General features: G+C 48.9%; 1 protein-coding gene and 1 long non-coding RNA gene across 3 annotated transcripts in view; both read right to left on the bottom strand.

The window, feature by feature from the left end:
• Positions 1-14,821: 14,821 nt before the first annotated feature.
• On the bottom strand, positions 14,822-17,569 carry LOC129151855 (uncharacterized). Its single transcript, XR_008558551.1, has 4 exons — positions 16,954-17,569; positions 16,631-16,737; positions 16,301-16,536; positions 14,822-15,496 (listed from the first exon to the last, which is right to left on the bottom strand). It is a non-coding gene; the product is annotated as an uncharacterized LOC129151855 (long non-coding RNA).
• Positions 17,570-23,522: 5,953 nt separating this feature from the next.
• The window catches only part of ZC3H6 (zinc finger CCCH-type containing 6), a 56,476-nt gene continuing 54,295 nt past the window's right edge, over positions 23,523-25,703 (bottom strand). For both annotated transcript variants that reach the window (XM_054728010.1, XM_054728011.1), the window contains exon 12: positions 23,523-25,263. In XM_054728010.1, coding sequence (XP_054583985.1) covers positions 23,801-25,263 — 1,463 coding nt within the window. In that variant the 3' untranslated portion in view covers positions 23,523-23,800. The remainder of the gene's footprint in view (positions 25,264-25,703) is intronic.

Below are 25,703 nucleotides of genomic sequence, written 5' to 3'. Positions count from 1 at the left end.
CTTGGAGGAGTGGAGACGCCCGCGAGTTTCCCAGGCTTGTGGCATACTTACAGGGCCGCGCCACACACATAGTGCAGGTGATGAACAGATACGTGGACCGAGATCGAGACCCCATCTTCCGGAACGGCCTGAGAGTCTTGATCCGGCAGCTGGAGCAATCCTCCCTGGTCCTGGGTGCGGCTGCTGAGCGCTGTTCAGGTGGGCACAGCTCTCAGGACACAGATGCGTTTCTAACCGTGGCAAAACGTCTCATCTGTGCCACTCAGAGCCTCCAGGAGGGGCTGGATGGGACGAACCACCCTGATATCCTCAGCCCGCTTCGGGACCAAGTCCAGAGGTTTGACGTGGCAAAGAGACAGTCTCATGTTCTCCCCAGCCTCCAGGACTCCCCAGCTCTAGCACTAACGCACCAGAGGGGGCCAGGGTTCGAGGAAAGTGACCCAGGCACTTCCTATCCACCCAGGAACCATCTTTCCAGTCCCTTGAGTCCCAACACCTGTACACAGAGTAGGGGCCCTCCACTCCCCACCGTCAGCAAGCTCACTCTTGCTGCAGAGAGCTGTAGCCACCAGCCCGTGTCCTCAGCCGGCATCACCCCTCAGCAGCCGGGTGTAGCAGTGGCTGCAGCTCAAGAGTCCCTGGCTGGGGAGGGACCACTGGGGTCAGAGAGGATGAATGGACTCCAAGAAATCCCGGTGCTGGCACCTTCTGCTGCTGACTTGGCAGGGAAGACAGCACACTGCACAGCTGCCAGAACCAGCAGGCTTCTGGAAGTGTCTCTCCAGCTGTCTGGGAGAGCCAGGGACAGCAGGCAGGATTTGGTAGCTATGGCTGGTGACTGGTACCCTCTGTGTCAACAGCTGTTCCGTCACAACCCAGCAGCTGATCTTCCGGGGAGCGCGGCCGTGTTCATGGAGCTTCAGCAGAACTTAGTTTCAATGGCTCAACTAGCGGCCAAGGGTGAGGCCATGGATTTGGGTAAGAAGGACCCTGGCCCGATGGGGCATCCAGAAGCACTTTTACAAATGCAGGACAGGTTGGAGGAGGCGGAGACCCATGCTAAACAGCTGCTGGACAAGGTTCTGGTCTCGGATGGTCTCCAAGCCGCCATTTCTTGGGAGGAGAGCCTTGGGGACAGATGCCTGCTATGGTCCGTGGCTGTCCAAGACCTGCTCCAGTGCATGGAGAGGCTCAGCGGGAGACAAGGACTGTTCCTCCTGCCCCTGCGACAGGCTGTGAAGGACCGGCAGGGGCTGCAGGAAGGGTTGGCTCAGGCAGCAGATGTTTCTCAGAGGCTACAGGAGGCTGCCAGGCTGTCTAGGCTATTGTGTGGGGATGAGCGGGTCAAGGGCGAGGTCGCCTTTCTGTGCAGGGAAGTTCATGTGCTCACAGACGCGCTGCTGGATGTGGCGCAGATATTGGCCTCCTCCCCCAGACCGTCTCCCAGCCTGTCCACACGCTTTGACCTTCTCTGCTTGGAGCTCACCCTCAGAGCCAAGGCCCTGATTGGCCACCTCAGCAGCATCAATGCAGACTATGGACAGGCCCTCCAAGATGCCTTCAGCCCAAGGCTCTCTGTCTGTGAAGAGCCCCAGGCCCCAGGCCTCAGACCCTGCAGGCCAGAAAGCTCCCTGGAAAGGATGGTGTCTGGCATCCAGGCTGTGCAGACGATCGTGGCAGGAGGCCAGGAGGCCGGGCCCTGTCAGGAAGGCCTTCTGGTGGCTCTGGAGAGCATTCTCGTCCTCACCAAGGAGGTGGCCCAGAGGGTCCCTGTGCTCCAAGAACACCCAGAGGAGGGGGGAGCGCACATCCTGGACTGGCTTCAGTGGGAGTGGGCGGCCAAGGCCCACCACGCCGTGGCCCAGCTCCAGGCCTGGCAAGGTGGTCACAGCAAGGCCTGCAGACTCCTGGCGAGGTGCTTGAAGCCCAGGGATGAACAGGACCCTGCCCAGCCCCAGCTCCACCTCCAGGAGGGTGCCTTAGGAGCTGCTGCAGCGGGCGGTCTGGATTCTCCGAGTGCTGCCCCAAGAGATACCCCAGGGAGCTCAGCAGGGACCTGCACGGCCGGTCCAGCCATCACCGGGACCATTGCAGCGGACCTGGACATGGTAGGATAGCAGCACCTTTTCTCCTCCCCTCCTCAGCCCACTTTCTAGGAACCAAACCTGCTGCCGGGTTCCAGAAAAAGCTGTCCCGGTGCCCACGCGTATAACTCACCCCTGGCAGGCAGCACAGGCAGCCTTTGAGAGCCCAGGGTCGGGCAGCAGATGGCCTGGGCTGCGCCTGCCTCTGCCATTTCCCAGCCCCGAGTCCACAGAGAAGCTTTTAGCTATTTTGGGTTCAAGATTCTAATCTGGAGAATGGGAGTATTGATACCTTCTGGGCAGAGGGTTCCTGAAGCATCCACATGAAATACTTGCACATAGTGAGGGTGTTGTGTGGAGTGGCCATAATTACTGACCTCCAGGAAGTTTGCCAAGTTGCCCAGCTGCAGCGAGTCGCCTTGCTGTGACTGACAGCTATCCTCTATGGCCCTGGCTCCTGTGCCACCGTTCCTGCCCTGCTCCATCAGGGTTCTTCTGTCTCAAGTGGCAGGGACCCCAGCTGAGTCAGCGTAGGCAAAAGGAGGACTTGTTGGGAGGGTGCTGGGTCTGGGACACCCTCCGGCACCATCATTTCTTCCCAGGGCAACGGACAGCACAGTAGGGCATCATGGATCCCAAACACTTGATTTTCTTAGACCGACTGTGATCAAAGCCAGTGGGAGACACGGGGGGTTGGCGGGGCCCAAGAAGCTCCCTAGCAGAGAGCGGGGCCAGCATTTTAGGCAAACCTGCTCCGTCCCCTTTGCGACCTTGTGCTAGGAAGCCAGAGCCTCCAAACCCTGCCCGGGTCCTCTCCTGAGATGCAGTTGACCAGATCACCTGTTTCTTCACTCCATTACTCTTCATCTCTTTACTTCCCTTTTCTTGTAATTACACTGTAATTCAGTGTAATTACACTGGCCCGTGTGCTCAGTGGTTAGAGTGTCAGCAGGTGCACCAGAGGGTCACAAGTTCAATTCCTGGTCAAGGGCACATACCTGGGTTGTAGGTTCGATCCTTGCCAGGGCCTACGAGGCCTATGGGGGAGGCAACAATCTGTGTGTCACACATCGATATTTCTCTCTCTCTCCTGTCTCTCTTCCCTCCCCCTTCCTTCCATTCTCTAAAAATCAATGGGAAAAATATCCTCACTCCTCGGTTGAGGATTAAAAAAAAAAAGCAACTACCTTGGGAAGGGGCCCTGTTCCCAGCGTAGCTGGGCGGGCAGGCAGCTCCCTCTCCCAGCGCCTTCCAGGCTCTCCAGCCTCCCCGGCTCCTGGTCCATCCGCTCAGATAGCCAGTGGGCCCCTCCTTTTCTGTTTTCCCGACACTTAATGCCACTGACTTCACTGGCACATTCCGTGTCTCTCAGCTCACCTGACACATTCCCCTTCTCATCAAAACCTGCAGAGAGGAGCGCCTCACACACCTGCTGGCCGCCCAGCGCAGCGGCAGTGGGTGGACACCACAGCAAGCTCCTTCAGCCCCCGCCCCCCCTCCGCCCCCAAAGGGCTTCGTCTCTCCTGCGCAGCTGGAGGCCTCTGGGTGGACAGCAGGCCCCCACCTAGGGGTTTCTGTTCCAGGCACTCCTCCTCCACAGTGGCTCCCGTTCCAAAACAACAGGGACGAGGGCTTTGCCCAGGGCAGGGAGAGGGGAAGCAGCCCCTGTGCTGCGTCTGCCCCACTCTCCCACTAACTGGGGCTCCTGAGGGCAGAGACACCCCTCCACACAGCCCAGAACAGCACCCCCAACCATGAGCACCTGCTGAAGCTGACATGGTTTGGGAAGGGGTTCCTCATCATCTGGGCACTCGTACGTCACAGCCTGGGAATTCTCTGTTTCTAACGAGCAGTCAGAGCAGCTACGGGGCCTCCAGCGTGGTCCCCCTCATCACGGAGGAGCCTGGGGACATTTCTAACTTTGGAAGCAGAGGGTCCCTGACGGTTGCATGTGAGACACGAGCTGAAAAGAACATTTCTGACTTTCCTAACCCTTAGCTCAAGGGCTTTTGCCATTTTCTCCCTGTTTTTGGTCCCTGCAGTTGAGTCGTAGTCCCAGATGAGTCCTCTGGCCCATCAGGGTCCCCACGGGCCCTCGGTGTCATTGGGCCCCTCTCCAAGGCTTCCCCCCCACCCTCGCAGCATCCAGGGATGTCTCAGCCTGTCGGGAGCAAGGCCAGCGAACAGGCTGCAGGAGGTGGGGGGTGATTTCATTGAAGACGCCAACACAGAAAGACGATAGCAAAGCCCACGACTTCCCGTGTGCACTGGCTTAGAAAGACTGCATTGTCAGCGGTGAAGCTCAGGGACCCCGTCTTACCCGTCTTTCGATCCTTCATGCCAAGCTCAGTGTCTGGGCATCGCAGGTGCACAGTTAGTGGCTTTGATTGCTTGCTAGGATGTGAAAGGCAGCTGAGATGTGCAGGAGAGGTTCGGATTTGGGGCAGAATGATCGGGGGAGGCGGGGGAGGGATGGGGGGAGTGGAGCAGGTGTTCTGGGGGTGGGGGGAGAGCAGCCGCAGTCAGGCCAGGCCGTGCACATCCAGCCCCACCTCCAGTCGCCCACCTGCTGGCTGCTGCTCTGGCATCTGGTCAGCTTCTGAGTTGAACTCAGCTGTCAGGGCTCTCCCCACACGCATGCTCGCTCCTGGGCCAGTTCAGGGCCAAGCACACTCATATGAGCCCACACCGCAGGGTGGCTCACCTGGACCCCAGCCTCCGCCGTGTCCTAGCCCCATACTCACTCACATACATCCCGTCTGGTACACGGCAACTGCTCACTTAAACACTCGCCTGCACCCGCAGCTCTAGGGTACGGTTCAACCACCCCTCCTTGGTGACTGGTCTCCTGAGGCCACAGGGTAGCGGCAGCACCTTCCGCGTGAGGGGAGCGTGGCAAACACTGGACACAGCCCCCAACCGGGCAGGGGCGGAAGGCCACAGGCCACACGCGGCGGCCACACGGGGTCTGTCCACAGCCCTGAGCGCCCCTGTGATCCCATTCCTCTCTTGGTGGAGAATCTGCTACATTCACAGCCCCAGACCGAATAGGACCATGAACTTAAAGCTCCCAGTTTTGGTGGAATTTACCATCATGTCTGCGGCCTCAGGCTTTTCCAAAAGCTTAGTCATATCCCTTCTGAGGCCTTAGCGTGCTAGGAGGGGTGCTGGGGGAGGCGTGGGGGCGGGCGGGCCTGGAGGCGGCTCCCCTCCTGCCTCCTGCCCGCTCGAACCGGGGCCCAGGCCCTGCCCTGAGGAGCTGGAGACTGGCTGGCGAGGCAGAGCCACTCTTGAACTTGGTCACTGGGTTCACCGCTAAGTGCAGAGCAACTTGTGTGGCTCAGGTCCTGGGAGGCTCGGCTCAGGGCCCAGCTGGGAGTGTCCCGCTGCTTCCTCACTAGGAAGCAACAAGGCAGGGGGGTGGGGAGCTGTGAAGGTCTGTCTTAGATTTCAGGCTAGTTGGTGTCCTTCAACCTCTGCTCCCTGATGGGTTCAAGAAAGGCTATGATTTTGTGAATCATCTCCCTACGTGCCAGTATTTGGGTTCCCAAAGTTGGAACATTCAGGGATTCCTGAATTTCAAGAACCTATAGATTCCCCCTTCTCCCAGGTGAGGCCCGAAAACTCACCGAGGGAAGACACTGCTGTTGTAACTATCCTGGGATGGACAATGCCAGGTTCCAGTTTATGCAGATTCTGGGTGAATGGCCCCGAGTGACAGGGACCCGCTGTTTCCTCTTCTCCCGTTTTCCTGTGGGTTTGGAGAGATGCTAAGGGCAGCTGGCACGTGGGCAGTCGGAAGCCCTCCCGGTTCCCTCGGTTACACGATGACAAGGCCGTTAACCTCCCCTGGTGGTTGGAAGGTCCCAGCAGCAGGCGGCTCACCAGCTCTGTCTTCCTCCTCCAGCAGCAGCCCGGCAGCGGCCCTCCCTGCGCCCCCGGCGGCCCGGCCCGGCGGAGGGCAGAGCTGGAGCAGCCCCCGCAGGACCACAGCACGGACGGTGGGAACAGAATCACCCAGATGACCCAGGACATGGCCGAGGAGGTGCTCCTGATGGCTCAGAGTCTACGCAGCAGAGGACACCTCCTGGTACGTGGCCTTCGGGGACGTGGGTGATGGAAGGACTGGGCCACGCGGGGGAAACGGGTGCCGGGCGTTGCCCTCCGGGGCCTGGGGCTCCCCGCACAGTTGGGCCACACTCCTCCTCCGCTGCTCAGCACTTAGCATTTCTGCATGCTCTCGTCTTTCTCTGTCTACTGCATCATAAATGTCACGTCACCTCTCCTCTCCCTCCTCTTTTGGGCTCACTGACCACAGTTTTGTCTTACTCACCAGGAAGATAACTTGTCAGAAGCTGCAGTTTAGTAAAATCAAGGACTCATTTGTATCCCAGAAAGATGACTAAGGGGCCACTTACATCTTTTAAAATTGCCCCAAATAGAGGTGACAGGGCGACAGCCTCCGCAGGACCCGTTTAGGGCCAGCACGGCCTGGAGGCCTGGAGGGGAGGGCTGCTGCCTACGGGAGGGGCCGCCTCCACCCTGGCCCTGACCTAACTCTCTCCGGCCCGCGCCTGGATTCAGTTTCGTTAAGCATTGTTTACCGGCACTGAGAAAATAAAAGAGTGGGGACCAGAATGAAGAACTGGAATGACTCCAAAGCCATTTGGAAAACTCCTTCCACGTTGGTCTGCCAGGTACCAATGGCTCCCAAAACCATGGCCAGGCTGCGTGGGGCCCCATTTCTCATCCTGGGTGGGAAGGGAGTCCAGATGAGAAGGCTGGATGTCAGGGTGCCCCCTGACCAGGTGACTACAAGCCAAACCTAGCAGCACCCCCACACCTGCCGGTAAGACCTGCCATTGTCCCATCCCTCCTTCCAACCCTGCCCACTTCAACCAGCCAGCTTCTCATTGGACTGTGACCCCAAGGTCATTAGGTCAGACCTGGCAGTGGTGACCTCTTTTTGCTGACTCCTATTCCCTTTCCAAACCTCTCTGATATCCTAATTCATATAGGGCTTGGGTGTTGGCCGTGGTGTGTGGTCGAGGGGGCCAGGAATATGCAAATCCTGCGCCCCATGGGGTTCCCTGGGAAATGGCACCTAAAGAAGAACCAAAGGATACATTGTTTAAACATATGTTTTTATTGGTTTTAGAGAGAGAGGAAGGGAGAGGGAGAGAGAAATAGAAACATTGATGAGAGAGAAACATTGATTGCCTGCCTCCTGCACGCCCCTCAGTGGGGCTCGAGCCTGCCCTGACCGGGAATGGAACCAGCGACCTCCTGGTGCATGGGACGATGCTCACCAACTGGTCCACACGGGCTGGGCCCAGAGGATAATTTCAATAGTGAGGCTCGTGACTGGTGAGATGGAGGAACATGAAGAATTCTCCTCCAAACCCTCAAATTCCCATCTTCCTACCAACCCGATTTCAAGCACCAAAGTGCCGGGTGCTCAGGAGTAAAACGGGAAAGAGTTTGAAATGGCGGTTAGAGGGCCACAGGCCACACAGGGCGGGGGACCCAGGGTCCTGAGCGGGAGCTGGGAGATTCCGTGACCCCTGGGGAAGGGCGTTAGACCTCGCCAGCGCTGAGGCTGGTGCAGCTGGAGGACGGCAGGAAGATCGAAGGGGTGTCCTGTTTTTGTTTTTGTTTTTTTAGTCCTCACCTGAGGATATGTTCATTGATTTTTAAAGAGAGCAGAATGGAGGAGAGGGAGGGAGGGAGGGAGAGAGAGAGAGAGTGAGAGAAACACTGGTTGCCTCCCTCACTCGCTTTGACTGAGGATCAAACCCACAACCTAGGTATGTGCCCTGACCAGGAATCGAACCCACAACCTTTTGGTCTACAGGATGACGCTCCAACCAGCTGAGCCACCTGGCAGGGCAGCATCTCCTTTCTTGGCGGAGATCTACACCAGACTACTCTCTTGTGGTCTGAGTTTTCTCTGGCACCTTCGAGTCCTGGGGTTATGACCTTCCATAACTCGAAGGTTATGGAATATCGAGCTTGACCTCTTCAGCTGAGCCCCTCTCCTTCATGCTGGAGACCACGTTAAACGGTGTTCATTCTGCAGTAAGCGGTGCCAGGCACACTTTGCACCGATTTCTTGGGGGAAACTGTGACAGCATTGCTTGCCCCCTTCTTTGTCATTTCTTTTGATTTAGACCAAAGAGCAGCTCATTGCCTCTGCCAGGAAAGTTGCAACTTCTGGGCAGAACTTCGCCAGGCTTGTCCGCATCATTGCGAAGAACTGCATAGACCACAGGTGTTCTCAGGAGCTCCTGTGTGTCGTGGAGCAGATCCAGACCATGAGCAACCAGCTCCGCATCATCTCCAGGTAGAAGCGCGTGGTGGGGGCAGCTGTGCTCTGCGGTCTCAGGCTCCAGAGGGCCGGGTGGGGAGGAAACTCCTTTTTTTAACACTCCTTTTAACGTTTCATCCTCCAAGAGCCCACATTGATTCTGGGAATTTCAAATTAATACAGAGGACCAGAAATGCATTTAAGCCACTGTTGTTTCTTATTTTATCACAAATATATCAGATGATACACATAATAAAGAAAAATAAGACTTAACATGAAAACTTGTTCCTGAGTAGGTGCGAACATAGAGTAACCGTAAGGATTTTCAGGAATCAAATCCACCGGCATTGACACTTCCTGTCTTCCTTTGTGACATCGCACACGCATGCTGGTGTTTGCATGTCAGGCTCCATCTACAAACACAAGTCTGTGCTTTATAACTATGTTTAAAATTTTACCATTAGTTATCTAGTTGTTTTTATACTAATAATATAACAAAAAAAGCCAGTTATCAGTAAAAATAATTGCAAAGTGGAAGTATATTCAGTGTTACATGCCCAGGAAAGACTATGCTAGCATATAACTTATGTTAAGATGAATTAATTTGATGTGCCTGAACTCTGGAGGTGAGCAGGGTTTTTGTTTGTTTGTTTGTTTTTGCTTTTAAAAAATATTTTTATTGATTTCAGAGAGGAAGGGAGAGGGAAAAATAGAAATATCAGTGATGAGATAGAATCATTGATTGTCTGCCTTCTGCACACCCCACACTGGAAATCGAACAGTGACCTCCTGGTTCATAGGTTGAACTCAACCACTGAGCCATGCTGGTCGGGCAGCAGGTGAGCAGTTTTGCTAACCATTCCTTACAACAGCTTTTGTGTTGACAATATACAATGTCATAAGTATGGACCAGCTTCATTTCAACTCAAGTGCCTTAAAGCTGCACTGCACATTCATCAGTAACAGACATATATCTCTATATAAAAGCCTAAGTGACCGAATGACTGAACAACCAGTTGCTATGATGTGCATTGACCACCGGGGACAGATGCTCAATGCAGGAGCTGCCCCCTGGTTGTCAGTGTGCTCCCACAGACAACCTCCCACAGCCTCTCCCAGGGGCCCCGATCGGCCCTGATTGCTGGCCAGGCCAAGGGACCCGACCCGTGCAGTGCACAAATTCGTGCACCAGGCCTCTAGTTTGTAATATTCTGGTATTATGGAAAGCTGCTAGTTAAAACTGGTATCAATTATTGTGAGTTATAAAAATAACATTGCCAAGATCAGGGTATATAAATTGTTTTTAAACTAAAAATGTAACCTGGTTACTTTTATCTAGGACAGCGATTTTCAACTAGTAGTGTTGCAAGAGTCAGGGCACTGACCTCTTTTCCCTTAGATTGTCAAATAAAATAATGACAACAGCCAACACAACATTAGCTATCCAATGTGAATAAATCAAAATTATGCCTATTTTCTTATGGTCAGATCAGCAAAAACAATTGTGTGTGTGTATGTGTGTGTGTGTGTGTGTGTGTGTGTATGTTTGTGTGTGTACAGCAGAATTTTAGTAATTAGTTTCTGTGAGCTATGGCATGAAAAAGGTGGAAAATCACCAGTTTAGGAAATATTTCAGGCACATAATCATCTCAAGATTAGCTACTCAAATTTCTCTACTTAAATTACTGGAACTGCAATGAATTAGCACTTTAAATCCGGGGATGGTAAGGGTGCCTTTGTTTAAATCAGGAATGGCAGGACGCGCACACATGGAAATGACTGTCAGAAAGGAGGAAAACCCTCACAGGGCCTAGGAGCAGAGCCACATGGGGCCAAACGGGGTGAGGCCAGGCAGGAGTGAGGGGGAAAAAGGCCAGAGACTTGCTATGGTTTTCATGGGAAGGAATAGGCAAGAGGGGGTGAGCAGGTTACAGGGGTTTAGGATCGGCTGGTTTGACTAATTTCCACGGGCTCTGCAGGACGGAGGCTGCCCCTCCTTGTCTGGTGCCTGGCCCTGGTGTGATCAGCGCAGGAACAGGGGCCTGGAGTGGAAGAGCTCCGTGGGGAGGAGGTGGGCGGGGTTTGGGTTGGTTAGTTTGCATATGGAAGGTGCACTTGCAGGTGACCGTTCACTACCTCCAGGAATTGGCTACCCTTGGGAGGGGCAGCCTTTCCAAGGTGAGCAAGGCCCTAAGCTGTCAGTGCTCAGATCACAAAGATAAGGCCTGCTTCATAAGGTGTATTTGTCAAGCTCTCAATCCTAAAGGCTCTGAAAGTCTGAGATTTTACCCAAGTTCATTACTTAAGTACATCTCTTCAGTTACTTTAATTAAAAACACTTCTTGTTAATTTATAGATACTACATGAGTCATACTTTCTTAGTATCCAAATGTACGTTTGTTTTTTTTAAATGTCAAATTACACCATTAGGACATTCTTTCTCTGAGTCGTGCACACAAAGGCTCACTTTGCGAACGTTCTGGCATTGGGCTATCTGAGACTCGCCTCTCACCAGTGTGATGTCAGCTGCTCTCCTCCTGTAACCCCCAGTGTCAAGGCCTCGTTGGCCAGAAGCAAGTCCTCTGAGGAGCTCCTGCTGGGAAACGCACAGCAGCTCCTCCGGGCCGTCTCCAAGACTGTGAGGGCTGCAGAGGCTGCGAGTCTCAGGGTAAGTGCTGATCCCAGAGCAGGTGCTGGTGTGGAGCACACATGTGCGGGGCTGTGACTTGGGTCACAGCCCGACAGGAACATGATATATTGCATACATGCATGAGGAAACTCTACCTTCTTCTTAGTTGTTAAATTCAACCTGGCCAGGTAGCTCATTTGGTTAGAGTGTCATCCCAATACACCAAGGTTGCAGGTTTGATCCCCAGTCAGGGCACATGCAAGCATCAACCAATGAATGCATAAATAAGTGGAACAATAGATCAATGCTTCTTTATCTAAAAAAAAAAAAAAAATCAACTTGATTCTATCCCAAACCTGCCACTTGGTTTCGTATGTGTTTCAGTTTGGCTAATTTCTATGAACCTACCTTCAGTTTCACTGATTCTTTCTTCAGCTGTATTCAGTCTGCCGATGAGTCTGTCAAAGTATCCTTCATCATTTACCATGTGTTTTTTTTTTCTTCTTATTTTTAGCATTTTCATTCAGTTATTTCTAATAATTTTTTGTTTCCTGCTAGAAATTCTCCATCTGTTCATGCATTTCATCTACTTTTTCCACTAAAGTAATTGATACATTAACCACAGTAATTTTTAACTTCCTATCTGATAGTTTCAACAAGTGGCTCATATCTGAGTATGGGTTGTTCAATTCCTTATCTCTTGAAAGTCAATTGTTTTCTTTTCTTTTTTGCATGTCTCATAATTTCCCACTGAAAACTTGACTCTATGTGTAGACTGGCAGAGATGAACTGAATACTATGTATGCTTGAAAATGGCACCCCGCTTCCCCTAGCCCTTCGTGTGGGGGTGAGTCAGGATTTGAGCTGAGTGTGGCTGTTATAGCGATAGTCACCCCTGATGTGTTTGGGGTTTGGGTTTGGGTGTCTATCACTATCCCTGCTCCACTCAGCATGAGGCCTGCTGTGCACCTTGGAGCTGTTCTCCTCAAGGTTCTTGCCTCTCCCACAGCTTACTTGTCACTCGTGACTCACTGCCTGGCGGGGAGGTGGTTCAGCCTCAGTTGAAGGCAGGCTGGCGTCCCAGGTCGAGGGGTTGGAGCTTTCTCAGTGATCCTGCTCCTCCCCCAGCAATAGGAGACTTTGAATGGTATGAATTCAGGACCATTTTCTGCTCCTTCCCCCTTCCCCCCCCCCCCCCCAAGTAGAGGCCTGTACTCTGTCCCTTTCTCCTCTTGCCATGGCCTCGACCTATGTCCTAGGGATGGCAGGGTGACTTTAGGTCAGTGATGGCGAACTTATGACACACGTGTCAGCACTGACACGCGTAGCCATTTCTGATGACACGTGGCCGCATGCCGAGGATGAAACATTTGCTGCTCCTGAGGATGAAACATTTGCGACTAGAGTCTTGGAGTTAGTTTTTTCCTCAAAGTGACACACTACCCGAGTTATGCTCAGTTTTTTGGCGAAGTTTGACACACCAAGCTCAAAAGGTTGCCCATCACTGCTTTAGGTCTTTGTTTCATAGGAGACAATGTGGGCAGGGGTTCCTGCCTTTGGTCGCCGTGTCGGCTGCTCCCTCGCCATTACTAGGGACATTCCCAACCTCCTGCCCTGTCCCAGATCCTTCTCAGGATCCCCGAGGAGGGCCCAGAGAGAGCCCGAGAGCAGGTGTGGACTGTTCTTGGCTTGTGGTTCTCATGGGTCCTGTATACTCACACTTGTGTGCACTTGGTCATTAGCAACATGTTAAGAATTTCAGCTAAAGTCTTCTTATCAGTCTCTGCTAGCCCGTCTTTCCCCTATGCTCTGTCCTAAAGGAGCCAGTGTGTGAAAGTGACTGTCTTTTCTTAGATTTCAGGCTCGTTGATGTCCTTCAACCTCAGCTCCCTAATGGCTTCAAGAAAGGTTATGGCCCTAGCCGGTTTGGCTCAGTGGATAGAGCGTCAGCCTGCGGACAGAAGGGTCCTGGGTTCAATTCTGGTCAAGGGCACGTGCCTCGTTGCAGGCTCCAGGGCGAGTGCAGGAGGCAACCAATGGATGTTTCTCTCACATCGATATTTCTGTGTTTCACCCTCTCTTCCACTCTCTCTAAAAATCAATGGAAAATACCTTTGGGTGAGGATTTTTAAAAATGATATTGAAGAAAGGTTATGATTTTGTGAATCATCTGACTTTCTTGTTGTCGAGGGGGAGCAATCCTCTCTCCAGCTTTCTGTGTCCAAGTGGAGGCTGGAAATGGAAATACTTGAATGCCTAACAGAACACCTGTCCGGGGCCTTGACACAGGCCTTCACAGGTATTATTCTACCTGGGAGATGTGCCCCTACCCCTTAACTTCTGCCGAATCTCCCCATGTGCCGGGGTTCTTTTTCCCCAGCCTTACAAAGGGGTCAGCATTCTGGAGAAAGGGCTGCACGTAGATGATTAAGAAGGAGTCCGTGGACGAAAGATATTTTTGATAGGCATTGGGGGTCAGAGGAGCTTCCCCCTGAAGGAGCTAGAAGACTCTCACCTTGACCAAGGACCCGTGCTTTTATTAAACACAATTTGTCCCAAGGCCAGGTGGAAATATACACTTCAAAGGGTAAGGTATCAAAGGGTTTACAGAAGCATTGTCAGTTTGGGGAATAGCCTACAGCTGTTCAAGTGTTTGGCCAACAGGAGGCAATAAAATGCCCTGAGCTGTCTGGCAGTTAACAATCCCATTCAGGTTTGGGGGAGATGCTTTGTAGCCGTTTCCAACAGGTAAACTACATGTGACTCAATCCTGTTGAGCTCACCAAGTCCCATCAACCTTTTGGTGGAACTCTTGTAATTATTACATGCTGGAATTGGTTCTCGGCACCCATGTCTGGCTCCTTCTGTCCTTTAGGGCCAAGCTTAAATTCCGCCTCCTCAGGAGATGAAACATCCGCCCATACTCAAACTATATCACACCCAGTTTTCTCTGTTTTAGTACCTTGTATAATTCCTTGTAGCACTTATCCCAATTTGCAGTTACATGTTTGTCTGTTTCTCCCTTTGTATTTATGTATTTGTCTGGCTCTTTTATTAGGATGTAAGTTCCATGAAGTCACAGACTGGGACCAGTGGGCTAGTGCCTGGAGGTGCTAAGTATGCAGAGGGAGAATTTTCATTTCAAGATGCATTCAGTGAAAAGCATTTGAAAAATGTGCATATTTTAGCTACAAGTTTCAGAGTCTTTTGAATATAAAGGAGGTTGAGAGAAAAGCTCAGGCCTGGCCATTAAGGAATAGTGTCCCTCCCTCCAGCTCAACCACACCCACAGCCTCCTACTGGTCCTTCAGCCACGCCCACAGCCTCCCGCTGGTCCTTCAGCCACGCCCACAGCCTCCCACTGGTCCTTCAGCCACGCCCACAGCCTCCCACTGGTCCTTCAGCCACGCCCACAGCCTCCCACTGGTCCTTCAGCCACGCCCACAGCCTCCCACTGGTCCTGCAGCCACACCCACAGCCTCCCACTGGTCCTGCAGCCATGCCCACATCCTCCTGCTGGTCCTGCAGCACCAGCCTAGGCCAGCCAGTCCACGGCCCAATCTCCAGGCCATCTGAGTGCAAGTGAACCTGACATTGAAGCTGAGTGTACACCTGTGTCCTGGCTCTGCTCAGGCCGCTGGGCAGACCCTTGGAGAGTTTGCATAAAGCAAAATGAATATGGCGCAATCCAAAGGAGGCAGAATTTGGGGTAAAGAGAGAGTTTTAAAAATTACATTCTCAGAACATCTTTTTTTTAAAAAAATATATATTTTATTGATTTTTTACAGAGAGGAAGGGAGAGGAAGAAAGAGTTAGAAACATCAATCAGCTGCCTCCTGCACAACCCCCACTGGGGATGTGCCTACAACCAAGGTACATGCCCTTGAACGGAATCGAACCTGAGACCCTTGAGTCCACAGGCCGACGCGCTATCCACTGAGCCAAACCGGTCAGGGCCTCAGAACATCTTATGTTGACGAATATAAGGCTCTTTGCGCTGTTGTGCTTCTCCTTTCAGAATGAGTGGGTGCCCACCCAGAGGACCTCTCCGAACACTGATCTCTGATCTCCCTGATCTCTGTTAAAGCAAAGCGAGACCATCAGGAAACCAGCCCAGCTTCTCAGAGGAATCCCCTAGAGCTCCGGTCAGCGGACGCGGGGAGAGTGTGCAGTGTCCCCCAGGTTCACCTGTCTTTCCCTCCGCCAGGGTTTGAGACAGCTGTCCTCCGATGCGGAGGAGCTGGAAGTTGCCGCCTTCTGCATGCAGTGGAGAAGGAAACTGCTACAGCACCGGCTTCAGGAAACCTCCAACCGGGACTGCGATGAGCTGGGCCTGCGGAAAACCAGCACGAAAGCTCCCCCGACGCTCGCAGCCCTGGTGCCAGAGCATTACGAAAGCTGAGAAACGTCCTCCCAGTCAGATGCTCTGTTGATGCCGACGCTGGCCCTGAGGCTCTCGTCGCCATGGGAACCAGCCTGTGGGGACACGCGGTGGCAGTGGGTTGGGTGGGTGCTGGCTGTAATTAATTTCTCTCTAACCTATCTTGCAGCCACGTTTGCTCAGCCTTGCTCGTGTCCTGCTTCCTCTCTATGTATTGGAGACGTTTGAGTGACGCATCACCACATTGTCAGTGGCTGCCTCCTGGAACATCTCACGAGGTATCTTCTCAATGCACCCTGGCTCTGGGTGAGAGCTGCACGCCCGTGGGAATCTGGTGGGCTCTCTGAGCCAGTGACCAAATGAATCTGGTGGGCTCTCTGAGCCAGTGACCAAATGAAATAGTAGCCGAGGCCTCGGAGCAAACTGCCCAGTGGGCCGCAGTGAGCTCTGGGCTCCGAAAACCCCGATGCTTGACGGGACGGAGGCTGCTCTTCGGCAAGTGTCCGGGGGCTGCAGAGCTTAGCTCACACACCGCAGACGTGGAAAGGAGTGGGTTCTTACCTTTATGCACTGGGGTAGGGGCAGGGAACCCTGTAACACTGTGCTGGCCCTGGGGTGACCACTGGCTGGTATCCATCACCAATCATGGACGACCACACTCCGGCCTCTCCCGCTGGGTCTGTACCTGGGTGCACCGTGGCCTTTTGGTTGAGAAGTGCCCCCAGGGAGCATCAACCAACCTCCCTCAGGACTTTGCCCCTCCTCGATTCTTATGGCTCAAGACCGTGGGGGCCCCTTCCCTGGCTTCTGATGGGGGGGCACCTCATTTTGTCAGAGGGCATCCATGCCGCACAGAAACTGAGAGCCCAGGGGAATCAGGACACAGAAAATACACTCACCTGAGTGTGGCTGCCACACAGCAGCGACGGGGCCTCTGCACCGGTCTCTTCCCAGAACCCCAGCCACGGCACCAGCACGCTCATCCACTGCGCCCACGGAAACAGTCCACACACATCTGACCCGCCTGCTCTCCTCCTCCTGTTCAGGATTCCCAGGGAGGAGAGAAAAGGGAATCCAGCCCTCACTCCAGCCCTCTCCTGCTTGGCCCTCCTTTAGGGCACTGCTCACTGATCTGCTGGAGGAAGAATAAAGAGACTTGGACATCACTTCAAATGAGGCTATGGTACTGCTGCAAAGTCTCATCTTTGAGCATCAAAGCTGAATATTACCTTCATTCTCTTTGTGTCCCTGTAACGAACTGCAGTAGTCTCTTTCTCTCCTCTGCACTGTCCCAGCCGGGTGGATGTCACAAGCCAATGAGGCGATAGTTTGCAAACTTGGAAAGACGAAAGAGAAAGTCCATTAATAACCTTCAAAATAGCACCCCTTTAGTGACTTTCTGATGCTACTTCGAGGAAGGAGGTGACCTCCGGGAGGCTGAGAGGCTTCCTTCCCTCGCTTTTGGGAGAAGTGGTTCCAGGGATAATTAAGGACACTCTGGGGCCCTCGAGAAAATCTGCTGTGCTGCAGGCTATAAGGTCAGTGGACTTACTGTAATTGTCATAAACGCTGGGCAGCGATGAGCCATTGCGGAGGATGGTCCAGGGCAGAGCCACCTCCGTGTGAGGGTTTTGGAGAGGCGCACCGTTAGAGTGGAATGCTTAAGTCACACCAGACACCATCCTTTCCTTTGGTTCCTTGTAGCTTCTAAAATGTATCCTATGTGCTTGATCCTTTGACATTCCCACAAAGCAGGGAGGCGGGAGACTCGCTTTGCAGTGTCATTGGGAAGCAGCCCGTCTTTCCCATCTCAGTAGCTCAGCAGCCACTGGCACAGATGAGCACTCCAACGCCGGTCTGAAATCAGTGATGAGTCCTTGTTTTGTCCACGAGGAAGCGGTGCCGAGTCCTGACTGGTCCACTGCGACCTCGCGCAGGGCAGACTGTGCTCGCTCCGGGGGAGAAGTGGTCACAGTCAGGGCTGCTTGACAGTTAAATCCAGGGCTCCCTCGTCCTGACTGAGCATACAGGAGAAGCCACAGGACATTTTCTAACGAGGTTTCCGACCTCTGAGGGAAGCATGAGTCACCTCGTTGTTGCTCCAATCATGTGGGGGGAGAGTGACCAGGCTCTCTGAGCCTTTCCTGCCAGGAGATGACTTTGACCCTGGAGTTCCTGCTCTGCTCTAAGCAGCCTATTTGCCAGCAAAATCTCATTCAGATCCTTTAATAGAAAACTAATTTCCGCTCATGTGAGATTCTTCCCAGAACAAACGCAGTATGGGGACATAGGGCCTGCAGTGTGCTCGTCGGTGTGGTGCGTGCAGCCTCCTGCTGGATACACTGGAGGCCAGGCCCACCCCCCTCTCCTTGCAGGAAGGCAGGAGTGGGTTCCATTTATAAGATCTTATATGAGTACACGGCTCCACTACACTTTTGTCTTTAAATGATGAATGTATTAAAGCAAAGCAATGCACTGCCAGACAGATACTATTAGAAACATTTTATTTAAAGTCAGACAATAGAAAGGTGTCACAGAAAAAAATTACAGAAACTTGCAACAACAGAATGTAACCTTGCAAGAGTTATTAGTGAGAAGAAATAATAGCTACTCCTGATTTTACCAAGTGATTTGCTCATCCTTAAGCAGAATAATTTATCAATTCAGCAAAATACTCTCATTGCTGGTATCTTTTGAACAGAAAGGAGATTAAAAATGTAGTTAAGCTAATAAACTGGTATTTACTAAAACCTCCAGAGTGAAACCAATAGGACAGCATTTCCCCAACATTTGTAACTTGGAGAAAGATAGAACTTGGGGAACTGAAATAATGCTAGGAAGTTAAAAAAAATCCCACTTCATACTGAATAGGTTTAACCTGGATTTCAGCCCATAGATGGTACTTGTGGGTCTGATAGAAAATAGGCCATCCTAAGTCTGGACACATCTCCCCCCTCCACACACACACACACACACACACACACACACACACACACTGCGTCTTAGGACACATTGCCACCAGCACCCTTGCCACATGCAGGCACAGAAGCCCTGGACTAAAGCAAAGTGACCTGAGCCCTAGCACCCTAGAGATATGCTCTTTCTAGTCATGGGTGGGGGGGCATGGGTTTAGGGCAAAGAGTAAAGGTTTTTTAAAACTTTGGCAAGTTAAGTATACAAACAACTGTCTTGATTGTCACTTTTATAAGGAAATATCATCCTACTTCTTGGAGGGCAAACTCATATAACACAGAAGTGGACTAAAACCTCTTACCTGCAATAATGGTTATTTTTCACCTTCTCTATTTTAAAAAGCATATAAAATATATAGTCTGTCACTGATAACTAATCCCAAGCTATTGCTCATAATGGAGGTCTGGATGGAACAATTTTTTAAAACAAGTTGGTCCTCTATTTAATTCCTTTAAATTATATATCAGACCCCTGATAAAATATTAGCTGATGCAACCAGGCATCAATTCAAATGGAGACTGCAGCCAAGAAATCAAGAGAAGGTGGAGACTAGGAAGGGCAGCAATGAGAAAATTAGAAAAGATCACCAAGAGCAAAGATGCATCGTTAGAGACCAAGCCGAGGCTATCCACACCCTCGTATGCAAAAGCTGGACAGGGAGAAGGCTGATAGAAACAAATGATTCACTTGAAACAGCTGGGAGGACTGAATGCTTTACCAATACCCCAGGCCACCAGACAGACAAGTGGGTCCTAGAGTAAATTAAGCCTAAAACATCGCTGGAGGCAAGTATGACAAAACTGAAGCTGTCCGACTTCAGGCACATCAAGAGAAGGCGGGCTCTTTGGAAAAGACAATAATGTTGGGAAAAACAGAAGGCAGCAGCAGAAGGGGAAGGCCAACTATGAGAAGGATAGACTCCATAATAGAAGCCACAGGCGTGAGTCTACAGCTGCTGGGCGGGGCTGCTGAGGCCAGGACACTGAGCACATCACTCATTCATGGGGTTGCCGGAGACAACTCAACAGTATGTGACACACAGAGTAGTGAGGCAAGAAGCATGGGCCCGATAATTCACAGAGCTGATTTTCTTCCAAAATGCTATAATTATCTGCATATTAATAAAAAAAATAAATTCTAAGTTTAAAAAAACAAGAGATTCAAGGCTGAACAAAACTGTAAGTTTCATTGTGCACACAACCGTTTTGCCAACTGTAGAGTGACTGTTCTGTTCCAAAAAGTAATGAGGGTGTTTAAGGACCAGACACAAGGTCCACACTAGAGTGCAATTCATGACTGAAAAGGTGAATTACTGTTCATGGTGTTAGGAGAAAAACGTTTCAGTGCTATTGGAAATTCATTAGCTTAGGCATATCTTCATAATTTTGAAGATAACCCAAAGGGAGAAACTAGAGATATTTAAAATCTATAATAATAAAAGCATAATATGTTAATTAGACCAGATGTCCTTCCAGACAACCTTCTGGAGGAAGCCGGGGCTGCGAGGGAAGCCCGGGTCCCAGGTGCATGCTGGTGGCCGGAGGGAAGCTCAGGTTCCTGGGTGCCAGAGGGAAGCTGGTGCCCGCAGCTGGGGCAAGGAAGGGCTACTCTTGCGCGAGTTTCGTGCGTGGGGCCTCTAGTAAAAACGTAAGACTCTAGTTATGCAATTCCTTCTGGTTACAGAAAGAATCCTTTGTAGATCTATAGGAATAAATTATTGATCTATTCAAACCTCCACCATTAAGTAAAGTTACATTAAGTAAAGTCTGGAGGATTCTTAAGAGTTATGAATTATTGTACAAACTTTAACTCCAAGCAGAGCTGCTGCAGCCCTACCTTCACATTGTTCAGTTGATGGGGGAGAGGGGAGAAGGTATGTGCCCAGTGTCTACTGAAAGAGGTATAAGTTATGAACTGTATTTCTAATGCAATCAAAGAATGGCTTTGCCACATCTGCCCTAATAGTTGATAGCACCTGAAAATCTAAGCCTGGATGGATTGTGAGAAGCATTCAAGAAGCAGTTAACAAAGCACCAACTGTGTGCCTAGAGCTAGGCTTGTTGCTATGGGAAAATAGAAAAGGAGACACATATGGGTCCTGTTTTCAAAAGCTTAAGTTATAGCTTAAAATGTGGTTTTCATTTAAAAATTAGATATTCTAAATATTATGTTGATGTTAAGCTAACGTCCTTTCTTAGACCCATATTCTTTCCAAAAGAGGCAGGTTACTTTGGGCTTTGTTACTCTAATGGGAGTGTAATTATGTTTGTGAAAGTTATGAAGCAATTTTACATTTATAAATACTTAATAATTCATTTCCTCCTTAAGTCTAACCTGTGAGCAGTAAAAGTTATCTCCATTTCACAGAGAAGGAACTAGACATGAGATGAAATACTTATATCAGAACAAGAATATGAATTCATGGGCTTTAAACCTCTAGTCCTCATAATTTCTCCTTTCCTCCCTCTCCCTTCTAATTAAGTCAGCAAAGTGACTTATATGAATGCTCATACAGGATTTATTTACTAAACAACCATTCTTCCAGTTTTAAAATAAGGGGACTAGGAATAAAAACTACCATTTGAAGTCCTGTGCAAGTCTAAAGACAACAGAAACCTAACCCAGTATCATTTCAAATGTAGGCTGCTTTGGTTGCAGCCTAACGCTGGGGTTTGGCTCATAGGGCTGGGTCACAGAGTGGTCCAACAGAAACAAGAGTTTGAAATCACTTTAACACTTGGTTCATTTTCAAGGTTCAGAATGAGGTCCTAACTGGGAAAGCTCCAGAGACAGGAGTTTGGAACAAAACTAAAGAAGTTATGGAAAAACATCTGGATATCAAAAATCAACATCCTGAATATCCTACTCTATTCAACATCAAAGTGAACAGGCATAAAACTTCTGTCACAAACCAGTATGAATGGTTAAGTCACATCTCAACCAATGAATCCAATCCAGACTCTTTTAAGATGCAAGTTACTTCTGTTATCTATAAATGTTTGGCTTCTAAGAATAAGGACATAACATACTTCTCAGTATACTATAGTATAAATAAAATTCCATGGATTTTAAAATCACAATTCACCTTAAAGAGGAGCTTATTCTCTGGGGAAAATGGCTATTATTAACTTGGTGAGAAAATAGGAAAAAAGAAAGAATATTAAAATAATCCAGTTTGGCCCTGGCCGGTGTGGCTCAGGTTGGGCGTCCCATGGAACGAAAGGCGGCTGGTTTGATTCCCGGTCAGGGCACATGCCTGGTTGTGGGCACAATCCCAAAGAGGAGGCATGCAAAAGGCAGCTGATCCATGTTTTTCTCTCACATCGATGTTTCTCTTTCTCCCTTTCCCTTCCTCTCTCTCTAAAAATCAATAAACTTTTAAAAAATAACCACAGTTGACAGGATGTAACAGATTATCTCCTAAGCTAATGTTATTACAATTTAAAAAGCATCACAGATAGAAATCATTATTTTAAACACAAACAACACATTTTCATATAAAATATAGTTAAATTTGAAAGTAAGTCCAAGCTTTCTTGTAAAATAGTTTCTAGGACATTAGCTGATGTAATACAGATTCAAGGATACTGAGTAAATGAACATTATTATTTGCATTAATGATTTTTAAATTTTACTTTTTAATTAACTTTTTAACATCTATCTTAGTAGTAAAAAATATCTTCTATTAAGGATTTGGATTACATTTTAGTCTTTAACAAAGATATATATATATATAATCTACATATAATAGCAAAGATATATAATCATATATAATTATATGTATAATATATAACTACTAATATATATGATTATATATATATATAAAATCTTGTTTTCGGTCAGTTTTATCTATTTCAGTGACTTTTCAATTAATAATAAAGTTTGAACAGAAAATCAGGGAACACTTTTTATGGTGGCTTTAAACTGCATTTTTAACCCAAAAATATTATCCAGAACCATTTTAGACAACAATGTAGCCCAAGTATAAACAGCAGAAATTCACGTTTCCTTGAACAAAGCGAGCTTCTTAGTTTGGCAGAGTCCTGGTCACTTAACCCCGTGGGAGCGCAGGGTTAGGAAGTGAACATAAAGGACAGGCTGTAACATTAAACCATAGGTTCCTACAGAAACATTTTGCTGTATATTTTTTAATCACTTCTCAAGGGTAGCTGTTCACCCAAGGATTGATATCCATCACTTTCATTATCTCTCATGAGGAAACGTTCCTTTTCAAGTTGCTGAAATTGTTACCAGCAAACACTGTCATAACCTTTCAGTTCAAGACATCAGTATCAGTGTAAACTGTTTCCATTATAAATAATAAAACAAGGCTATTTTTTTAGACTGCAATAAATACACAAGAATGAATGTTATTTTTCATAAAAATGCAATTTCTAACCAATTTAGGAAATTTCCAAACTCTGTTATAGAACGCCAGTCACGTGAGATCTGAAAGTTTTTTTTATTGGTAGCCACACAGTTGACTACAATATCTTTGTGTTTTCTTGTTATTTAAAAAAATATGGAACCTGGACACTTAAACATTATCAATGTAATAATCACGATAGACTTTCACTAAATCTTTTAAAAGTCTGTAAAATTTGCCAAGGTCATGATGAATACAATTAGTGTAGCTACATCATTTGAAAAAGTAATACAAATTATGCTGCTAAAGACAAAACACATGAGCACACATAAACATCACAAGGTGACAGCAGTAACTCATAACTATTTAATATGAAAATTAATACGAAATTAATTTTAAAAAGGTATGTCAGAGAACTTGGGAATTTTCACTTTAGCAAAACAATGTACTTATATATCTCTAACTTCTATGATACAATAAAATACTTTTTAAAAGATATGACATTCAAATGCTTCATTTACACAAATAATATTGCCAACATTAATAAAAGTGATGCCCTTAAATATGAACTGTTCTGCTAACTATGATTTAAAATGTTTTCTGTACTTCATTTTACATTTTTGTTAGCAGTTATGTGTTGACAAGAGAGGTTCCTAGTCAAAATACTGTTTCCCAAAAGTAATATACGTCATATTGCTTGAAATGAACAGCCATATAAAAGTGGTAATCATTTATCTAAACATTGATTATGAAAGACAACTGGCATATATTCAGGCAGAGTGTTCAATTCATGATGGTTTATTTACAAAAAAAAGTATTTTTACTGAAGCTAACATGATATATAGGTTTCTATGTCACTTGCTACAGCCTCTTAAATTTATAAAAATATTATATAAAATACCACAGCCTTTAGAGGATATAACTTCATGTGGTTCTGATACTAGCAGCTGAAAAGTGTTCATAATTTAAAAATAAATAAACTATAGAGGTAAACCAGTTACAAAACAGCGAGGACTGCGATGGTCACGAGACTGAAAAGAACTGCTTAATTACACAGTAGCTAGCAAAATGGTGAAGCAGTTGGATCAAAAGTTTTAAAAACCTCTTTCAGAGATTTGTCATCTGTTTCCCCACTAGGGTCATCCTCTGGGGTGGGGCTCAGCTGTCCCAGCTGCCTGGACTGCCTGGGATCGCTGTACTGGGGTCTCATTAAGCCGGTTAATGCCTGCACAGGAAGGCTGTGCACTGCAGGGACCTGGCCTGCACAGGAGCTGCTGGGGACATGGGCCTGTGCGTCGGCTAGCCCATGGACAGTGGCTTCCACGTCAGCAGTGGTTTTCTGTGGCAGGACTGCTTCTACAGGAGTGCGCTCATTTTTGTCACTGCCTTTTAAACCACCACTTTTTTTCTGGTTCTCTGCATTTTCCGTTGCTGGCTCTGGTGCAGATGATAAGCCAGGCTCCCTAGGGTCATACAAACTAATACCACTGAGAACTGAACTTGGAGTCCCCAGTGGAACACCAGCTGAAGATGACAGTTTAGGGGTGTAGGGAGGCAAAACCCCAGGCCCAGAGTTGCTGGTTACTGCTGCTGAGGGCTGTGATGCACCAGGGCTTGACCTGGCTAAGTGAGGGGCACACTTTGGTGTATGTGACTCCTTCGTAACTGCTTGCTGAGACACTGTATTGTGCAGTCTGTGAAGTCTAGGATCACATTTTTTTTGTAGCCTGGGGTCTCCCAATTTGCTTGCTGAACTGTGCAAGTCCCCAAATTGTTCCAGGTAGCCTTCTCTGTTTGTTGGGTTAATTTTGGCTTTGACTGCTAATTTTGAATCCACGGGCACTGTGCTTTGATGGAGATCGCTTTTCAAATTCCATAACCTCTGGTCAGCTATAAGAGGGGGCAGAGGTAAACTGATTGAAGAGACGGGGTCGGGTTTTGGTAAAGGGACTGGAAGTAAGTCCTCTGGAGCCCACACGATGTGTTTTGCGAAGTTGGGCTTGGTGAGTATGATATCCATTTTAATGTGACTGAACTGCCTCAGCTGCGACCGTGGGTCCTGGAGCACTGCCCCGGGGGGAGAGTCCAGGGGTATTAAGGAAGCCTTTTCTCTCAGTTCTCGTTCTGTGTCCTCTTCCTCATCATCTCCTCTCTTGTGTTTGACATTAGCGCTGGAATGTGCGTGATGTAAATCGCACTTTGCTGTGCCAGCAGAGGAGCTCACCTGCCCACTTCCGTTTCCTCTTGGTTTCCTCGGATCCCACACGAGTCTGAGACCCGGTGCGGGAGACTCAGAAGATTTTCTAATGTCTTGTCTTGGGATGGTTCTAAGTCGAGGGTCAGCAACCTGGTTCCCTTTACTCTTCTCTTTAGCAAGTCTTGGATCAGTAGGAGTGCTGAGTTCCAAGGAAGATTGCTGCTGACTCCTTAAAGTTTCTGTTTGTTTCTGTAAGGTTTTCAGTATTGCCTTGACACTGCTCCCTTCTTCCTCTTCACTACTGGAATACCAGTTAACAGGATCATCTAAATGCAGACAAAGACTTATTATAAATAATGAAGCATGCAGATTTGGCCTGAATTAAGATAAAAAAGCACACGCTACTTCTGAAATAAGTGTAGCCTAACTTCAAGACAATGCATCATAGTCCGTGGCCAGTGTGGTTCAGTTGGTTGGGTATCGCCCTATGTACCAGAAAGACAATGCCATCATCGAGTTTCAACTCTGGAAGAAGGCAGGATGTGACAATCAATTTGGTTATTATACTCTGGAAAGACGGAGCTGGGATACTGGAACATGTGCAAGTCCTTCCAGCCAGAGACAGCCAGGGCCTTTCCTGCCAATTGGGCAGGGGAACTCAGAGCATGTGTGGTGTATGTAACAGGGTGAAGGCAAAATACTCTGGGGACAGAAGACTAAAAGGAGGGGGAAACCAAGATGTAGGCATAGGTAAACACCTAAACTG

This window comes from Eptesicus fuscus, chromosome 16 (genome assembly GCF_027574615.1).
Source record: "Eptesicus fuscus isolate TK198812 chromosome 16, DD_ASM_mEF_20220401, whole genome shotgun sequence".
Lineage (NCBI taxonomy): Eukaryota > Metazoa > Chordata > Mammalia > Chiroptera > Vespertilionidae > Eptesicus > Eptesicus fuscus.
Note: the sequence above shows the minus strand (reverse complement) of the source record. Positions and strands in the feature narration are given on the sequence as shown.